Source organism: Canis lupus, chromosome 19, assembly GCF_048164855.1.
Source record: "Canis lupus baileyi chromosome 19, mCanLup2.hap1, whole genome shotgun sequence".
Classification (NCBI taxonomy): Eukaryota; Metazoa; Chordata; class Mammalia; order Carnivora; family Canidae; genus Canis; species Canis lupus.
The window spans coordinates 50,027,357-50,035,111 of record NC_132856.1 but is presented as its reverse complement, the minus strand read 5'-3'; the positions used below and the strand labels follow the sequence as shown (position 1 = coordinate 50,035,111).

Sequence of the window (7,755 nt, the reverse complement as noted above, 5' to 3'; positions counted from 1 at the left end):
GAAGCCCTGGGAGAGACCAGGCCTGGTATGGATGGAGCTATCGGGCGGGGGTGTGGGGAAGGGGTGCTCACTTAATGTTGTCCAGGCGACTGGAGTCAGGCTTGAGCACAGATGAGCTCCGGATCATCTTGTGCAGGGTCACCATAAGGAACACCAGGTTCACCTGGGGGGGAGGGACAGAGAGAGGCTAGGCTGCGGGAGGTCCCTTGGGGTCCCTCCACCTCCCAGAGTGAGCTCCTGGCCAAGTCTCAGCCTCAATGCCCCCTTCTTCAGGGCTTCCTCTGCTGTTGTACCTGCCCTCAGGTGCCTGCTGACTGGTAACAACTGTCTGTTAATGTGGCTCCTAGTGGCGAGAGGACAGGGCCTGTAGCCTGACACAAGGCAGGGGCTCAAATCAGTTCCTAGATGGACAGGCCTTGGTGCTGGAGCTTTACAGACCCGCTGCGTTCTTGTCTTCTTAGTTAGTTGCTCCGTTTCGATGGTTTTCACACCAGCCCTCTCAGGGCTTGGGGAGAGTAGGGCAGGGCTCCGGGGTCAAGGCTAGCTTGTGTGAAGGAAGGAGATATAGAACTAGAGGTACCACCTTCCCACTTACCACGATAACAAAGGAGACTGGTCCAATGAAGCTCCAGATGAAGTAATTGTCGACTCGGAGCCAGCAGCTATAAAGAAAGCAGGGCTTGGGGAGACAGAGGCGGGAAAGCCCTTCCCTCCCATCCTAGCCCCCAGGGACTCTGCAGGCTGTAGCCTTCGATCTCAGGAGGAGGAAGGCCAGTGCCTAGGGTCCTGGCCCAAGGGATTCTGCTGAGCAGGGAGCCAGGCAGGAGGAGAGACCTGGAGAGTGGGGGAGGGGGGTGCACTCACGCCTTCTCGGTGCCATAGCTGCGGTAGTCGATGGCTGCCGCGATGCCTACCACCAGGGCTGGGAAGCAATAGCCACCCAGGTAGTAGTACTTAGTGCGGGAGTACTCGCTCTCAAACACTTCGACCAGCAGCAGGTAGAGGTGCACACCCTCCAGGCACAGCCAGGAGAAGGCAGCCAGGAAGAAGTAGTGCAGCAAGCCAGCGAAGATAGGGCAGGCAATCTGGGGGCGGCAGGGAGGGGCACCACAGGTGAGGGGCTGCCTGGGCTAGTGCCACCTCTCCTACCTGCCTCTGCCCGAGTCCCGGCCCACCTCATACTGTGTCTTGTCTATCCCGACCAGGAAGAGCAGCTCAGCCAGAAATAGGTTGATGCACAGGTTCTTGTGGATGGTATTGCGGTCGGTCTGTAACCCCCGCAAGAAGCAGAAAGTAGAGATGCAGATGGCCAGGCAGACGAGGGAGATCACGATGCCCACCCAGGTGATGACTGACAGCAGCAGCTCATTGATGCGACCTTGGTACTGGGGGACAGGAGCGGGGAGCTCGCTCAGCACCTCTGGCCTTGCACATGGCCAGGCTCAGCCAGGTGCTAGGGACGGGCAGGGCCACAGGCCACGAGCACCACCAGTGTTGCCCATCTGGCCTTCTGCCCCCCAGTTTGCTGGCCCCCACCCTTCTGCAGGTGGCACGCTCACTTCCTCATGCTCTGGAAGGCTTGTGGAGAGATGACAAAGGTGACACCAACTTGCTTCTCCAGAGTGCCTTGGGACCATGACCAAAAAAGAACCAGACATGTGGCCTCATGCCCCGGGCAAGACTGGTGCCACCCCCCAATTCCCATGAAGCTGGTCTTCCCTGGCACTGCCCATGCAGCGCTCTCTATGATGCCATGCAAAGCCAGGCCAGCAAGTGGGCCTGCCCAGAGGAGCGGAGCGCTGGCCAGCTTACGATCTCACGGTGAGCCATTAGCACGGCAAAGTTGGTGAGGTGGCTGCAGGCACACGTGGTATGGGTCTTGTTGGACTCCACCAGGCGGCAGCCCTGGGTTGACCAGTAGCCCAGCATGGAACGCTCCGAGTAGTTCCAGAAGGAGCAGTTAGCATTGAAGTGGTTCTTGGCCTGTTGTGTGGTGGTGGCCGGGCAGTCAGATCCAGGGAGTCCCGTTCCAGCCCCCACACCCAGCTATGGGGATGGTGACAAGCATGAGAAAAGTGCCTGGGGCTCCAGATGACAGTCTAGGATCTCTGGGAACAAATGGCCCAAGCTGTTGAGGTGGGGGCTGGGGGACTGGTGCCCCAGGGAGGGGTCATAACTTGCTCTTGGGGTGGATGAACACACAGCAGGGAGAATATACAGCCTGGGAACACGGAAGATGGTGGGACTCCCGAGGGGGGAAGGAGGGAACACCTCAGCTCACCTCCAGGTGGGCCACGGTGAAGATGACAGGGTCCATGAGAAAGACGCGACTGGACTCCTTGTTGATGGACGCTGCGATGACCTGTGAGTTCACCACCAGGGAGGCGCCACCTGGGCCACCTGTACCTGCTTCACCTGCCAGCTTTACTGTGGCATTCTCGGTGGACAAGAAGAGGCCTAGATTGTTGTACAGGATGAAGACAACTTTGACCACACCTGGGGAGGATAGGCACAGTGGGGTATGTGGTCAGTCCTGAGCCAGCACGCCTCCGGCCACACTGGCCACCGGTACCTCTGAAGCCAGGCTATGGGCCCAGGTGAGGGGGGCTTGTGGAGCCCCTCTACGTACCATAGCTTAGTTGTAGGCAGTTCCAAATGGCCAGGCAGTATGCCAGGGACATAGGGACTGCATCTCCAGCCCCCACCTCACTTGCTGTGTGACCTTGAGCAGATCCCCTACATCTCTGAGCCTTAGTCTCAAATGGGACAGATCTCCCTGAGCTATGGGAATCGACTGCCATTGCACAGGAGTAAACCCTGCAAACTACAAAGTGTCCTACGTTCTGGGGTTTTGGGGATGCCCCACAAATCCCCTGAAATGTTACAGTAGCTTGAGTGGAGAACAACTCTTGTTGGGTCCCACCCTTTTCTTGGATTCTTCAACCCAATACAATTTAAGAATGAATGTTCTTCATATGTGAAGCAGGGATGCCAGCCCGGGGCTTGGACACTGACCGTTGCGGCTGTTCTGCTTGATGGTATTGGCGGACAGCTGGATGGAGTTCTCGCTCGGGTATTCCTGGGGGAATACCAGCTCCTGCACTTGGCCCTCTGTGTTGAGGACTGTCACTTCCAGGACTGTGGGGACAGGGGATGGCAGGACAGATGTGGTTGGGGCCTGTCCCCAGTCCAGGGGCCCAGCCATGGCAAGAGGCCCGAGGCTAGGGCATCTCTGGCTGGCAGGCCCCACAGTTCAAGATTTGCACCTCATCATGATCTCAGGGTTTTGAGACTGAGCCCTGCATCAGGCTCTGTGATCAGCATGGAATCTGCTTGAGATACTCTCCCTCTCCTCCCACTCATGCAAGTGCTCAGTTGAGATTTCTCTCTCAAACAGCTAAGGGGGCAATAAAAAAGATCAACACCTGAACTTGCCGTGGGCATGACCGCAGCACTCACCCACATTCTGTTTGGCAGCCAGGAAGCGGGCAGGCTCCCTGACATTGTCGGCCAGCAGGAAGGCACCCTCCTCCAGGACATCCAAGAGCATGGTGGCTGTGTGCACCTGCTCTGTGGCATTCATGTCCTTCCAGGACTCCAGAGCTTCTGGCCGCAGGAGGTTGTCCACTGTCTCTACCACAGCCTGCACAGGCGAGGGGTGACACTGTGATTCCCCCCACATCCTCCAGTTCCCTGGGCTGGACTGATTCTGCATACTCTCCTCTCAGTCTCCATCCCCAGTGCCGCCTGGGGCGTGCCCAAGTGATGAGGGCTGCCTCACCCCCTCGTTGGCCAGCAGGAACCCTCTGGGCCTCACCTTGATGTAGTCTTTGCAAGTTCTCTCCCGCTTGTGCATCTGGGAAAAGAAATGGAGGTGCTGTCAGGGCCCCGAGCGTGCTCTTCTGCAGCTGCCACCACACCAGGGCTGGGCCCTGAACAAGACCTGTTCCTAAGGGACGCCAACCCCAAAGACCGTCCAGGGCAGCTCTGGAAGATCCAGTGTGCCTAGGATCAGTCTTCTCTCTGACTGCCTGGCTTTGCAGCCTAGCCTGGAGGTACCAGGCCGGACTCTTCCTGAGCCCCAAGGGCAGTGCCCCCCAACCCTGCTGGTCCTACTGCCGTGCCCCACCTTGTTGTAGTTCTTGCCAGCTGACTCGCGCTCAATGGGCCGCAAGGCCTGTAGCTGGGCATCCAGAATATCCAGCAGCTGCTCCATCAGCTTCACAGAAGAGGACACATCACCCGCATAGATGGAGCCTCGGGTGTGACGGGCCAGCTCACTGGCAATGTTGGCTGCATTCTCCCCACTCTTGATCTGCATGAGGTGGGAGGAAGGACCCCCTGCTATCTCAGAGACCATCTTCCTTCCCACATGCTCTCTTTTCACATTCCCAGGCTGTTTGGCCCCTTCCCATCCATCTCTCTGACCCCTTCTCCCTCCCCATCCATCTCTGTTTCTCTTGAAGGCTAGGGAGGGGACCCGCACAGTCCTGGCTCCCAGACCTGCCCGTCTGTCTCCCCAATTGCTCTACTGCCCCGAGAGTGCCTTGTGCCCGGCCACCCAGGGCCCAGTGTGCAAGCAATTGTGCCAATCTGGGAGGGACAGCTGCTGCTGGTACCTTCTGGGCCACCTGGTTGACCCAGGGGGAGGTGCAGTTGCTGAGGTCAGGGCCCCGGGGGTTCCAGAGCCCCAGGGCTGGTAGACACTGGAAGGAGGCAATTCCTGCAGGGACAGACAGGAACAGAGAAGGGAGCCACAGGGAAGGAGAGAAAAAGGGGCCACAGCAGGGAAAGATGACAGAGAGGGGAACAGGCAGGTGAAGAGAGAGATGAAGGAAACACGGAAGACCAGACATGAAGAGGGCCGGACAGTCAAGAGAGGTGTCACTCTGAGGTGACATGAGCTACCCCTCACTTCTAAGCTCCCCCTCTTGGCTCCTCTTCCTTCTTTGCCTACCAGAAATGGAACTTTCTAGCAAAGTCCATCTTGGAAGCCCCTTCTCCCTTAAGCCTCTTCAAACCCTCCCCTTGGATCATTCCACCTGGAGCACAAGGCCTGGCCCCACCCCCTCTGGCACTTCAGCTGCTCTCTGTAGGGCCACTGGCTGACCGGGGGCCTATTCCATCTCAGCCTGAGGCTGGGAGCCCAGGTCACTTCCTGTGGGCTCCCTTCATAGTCTGCCTGGCACTGCAAGAGAGGACAGGGCAGGGGGACTCATTGAGCTGCTCCTGTGCCCTGAGAGCTCTGCTGGGCTCTGAGAACACAGCTGCAGATGTCAGGCACAACCCCTGCCCTCAGAAAGCCCCCACACTGGCAGAGGAGATGGGCTAAACTGAGTGGTGGGATGTTCCCTGGCCAGACCAGGTTTAGCCACTCCCCAAGCCAGCCACAGTGAGGTGACAGCAGCCTCTGTACTCACCTCGGGTCCCCTTGGGGCAGGGCCTCTCAACCAGCATGCCCTGCTGAGTGGCTGGCCATTGGACCCGCCGCACCTCTCGAGGTTCACAGAAGAGTTCTGGGGACACGTGCAGATTGGGGGCTGGGGGCCGCCGGGTGCTGGGAGCTGGGGCTGTGGCTGGAGGCAGGTCAGGTCCCAGCTGGTTGATGGCACCCACAGGGTGTGTGGTGAGGGGCACTCGGCGGAGCGGAGTGGTGGCTGCGGGCGAGGCCGTGCTGGTAAGGGGTGTGGGTCGGGCTGTGGTGGTCGTGCTGAGAGGCGGGGAAGTGGCTGGGCCTGGAAGGGAAGAGGGTATACAAGACAGGGTCACCATGCTCAGGGCCTTGCCATGGTGTGCCCAGGCATGGGGTCCCTGGCATTCTAGCATCTTTCCCAATGTGGGAGGATTTGCTGGTCCCCACTGGGTCTGAGAGATCTCCCCTGGCTTCTCTCTGCCCCCAAGACCATCTAAAGCATCAAAAAGCAATAAAATTCACTTGAGTGTAGCCTGAGGTCTGAGAGTAACCAAAGAGAACAGGCCAGGAAGGGGAGTGGACAGCCACCTCCTGTCCTCATTCTACTCTCACTTTGGTCCCTATAACCTGGCCAAGTCCCTTCCCTGTGCAGGCCTTAGTTCCCCATTATGTAAATGAGGTTGGATGGGGTCAGGCTCCTTAGCGCCCTGGGGCTGCTCAGAGCTGGCCGAGGGTAGCTGAGAGGGCGAACAGAGACTGCAGAGGGACCCTCACGCTCAATACTGGCGGCTAGGCTTTGTTGTTTCACTGACACGGGGCTTCCACCTGGGTTCTGGCTGAGGGCTCCAGGGCTAGAAGTGCACAGGCCCCGGAGAGGGGCGGTGGAACCTAGCAGTCAGGAGTGCAGAGTCCTGGGTCCAGGTTGTCTAAGAACTAACCTAACCTCTCCCCTCCCTGGCCCTCCCAGGGTTGCAGTTTCTTCACCTGTAAAACAGCAGTAGTGCTCCCTGCCTCATAAACTGTGACAGCCAAACAGGTTAACTGTGAAATGCTTAGCCCAGCCTCTGTCCCACGCTGCAAGCCTCTGTCCTCCAGATCCCAGCTCTGGGTGCACAGCATGCCTCCCCACTGGCACCCCGGGGGCCCAGGAGGTGGAGTTGTGGGGAGCCATCCCTACCGGCACTGGGGTCGGGCGGCCCGAACTCCAGGCTGTAGCGCACCACAAAATAGTTGTTCCAGACGTAGAGCTGGTTGTCGCGAGGGTTGTAGTCCACGGAGGAGACAAACTGGTAGGGGTTGGGGAAGGCCAGGCTGACGGGCTCCTCACGGTTGGCATTGGTGTTGAAGGCGTAGTCCACGCGGTTGCCAGCCGCCTCGCTGTCGTCGTCCACATACACTGAGCGCAGCACATACAGGACTCCGCACACCATGAAGGCGTTGGACGCTGAGCGCTTGTCGTAGCCCGTCTCCCACGTGCCCTCGAAGCGCAGCGTGTAGGGGTTGAGCTGGCTCACCACCAGGCGCCCGTTGTTGCCCTCGGTGGCGTAGATGACCCACAGCCCGTTCTCATCCACAGCCAGGTCGATGTCCGTCTTGCCGCCCCAGCGGTAGGGCGAAGTGTCGTGGTAGTTGGCCGTGTTGATGACCGTCTCCCCGCTCTTGATGCGTGTGCGCAGATCGTACTTGACGATGTTGCGTGTGCGCTCCTTGTTGTAGAAGACCGCACCGTCGTAGACCACAAAGCCCGTGCCATCCACGCGGTTGGGCAGGCGGTAGGTGGTGGTGTGGCGTGCGGCCACGTAGTCCTCCCACGAGGCGTACTCAGTCAGCGTGTCCGTGCGGTATGGGATCCAGGGCATGACGTAGATACGGTCGCCTGCCTGCAGCGGGTCCTTGCACCATGCGCCAGACTGGTGTTCCGACTCGTGTGTGGAAGTGGGCTCCAGCACCTTCTGCAGGGTCCCTGGGCACACGAAGACTGGGCCGGGCGGGTGGGTGGGCGGGGAGGACATGGGGAGAGGAGGAGCAGAGGCAGGGGAGGGGGAGAGAGAGAGGCAAGTTGGTCACGCGGCCTGGGGTAGCCAGGCTGTCCCCTCCTGCTGCTGCAGTCACGGTTGCTTGGTAGGGCTGGTGATGGGAAGGGGGTTTCCGGGCTGGGACCCCTGCCCTGCCCAGCTGCCCCTCTCCCTGGAGATGTCAACCCTGGAGGCCATTAAGAGCAGGGTTAGTGGGGGTGGGGAGGTGGTGCCCCTCTTTCCTTCCCTGGCTGCTAGAGACCCCACAGGCTGGGGATAAAGGGTTTGGCAATAGCCCTCCCAGACTTCCTCATGTGCCTTAAGTGG

At 59.5% G+C, this 7,755-nt stretch overlaps 1 protein-coding gene across 7 annotated transcripts in view; it reads right to left on the bottom strand.

The window, feature by feature from the left end:
* Positions 1-7,755, bottom strand: part of ADGRL1 (adhesion G protein-coupled receptor L1) — a 65,498-nt gene that overhangs the window by 6,670 nt on the left and 51,073 nt on the right. For all 7 annotated transcript variants that reach the window (XM_072787004.1, XM_072787007.1, XM_072787009.1 and 4 more), the window contains 13 exons: positions 6,591-7,391; positions 5,421-5,735; positions 4,620-4,723; positions 4,130-4,315; positions 3,818-3,856; positions 3,460-3,643; positions 3,016-3,138; positions 2,282-2,496; positions 1,813-1,983; positions 1,176-1,385; positions 865-1,085; positions 596-662; positions 72-163 (listed from right to left, as the gene is read on the bottom strand). In XM_072787004.1, coding sequence (XP_072643105.1) covers positions 72-163; positions 596-662; positions 865-1,085; positions 1,176-1,385; positions 1,813-1,983; positions 2,282-2,496; positions 3,016-3,138; positions 3,460-3,643; positions 3,818-3,856; positions 4,130-4,315; positions 4,620-4,723; positions 5,421-5,735; positions 6,591-7,391 — 2,728 coding nt within the window. The remainder of the gene's footprint in view (positions 1-71; positions 164-595; positions 663-864; positions 1,086-1,175; positions 1,386-1,812; positions 1,984-2,281; positions 2,497-3,015; positions 3,139-3,459; positions 3,644-3,817; positions 3,857-4,129; positions 4,316-4,619; positions 4,724-5,420; positions 5,736-6,590; positions 7,392-7,755) is intronic.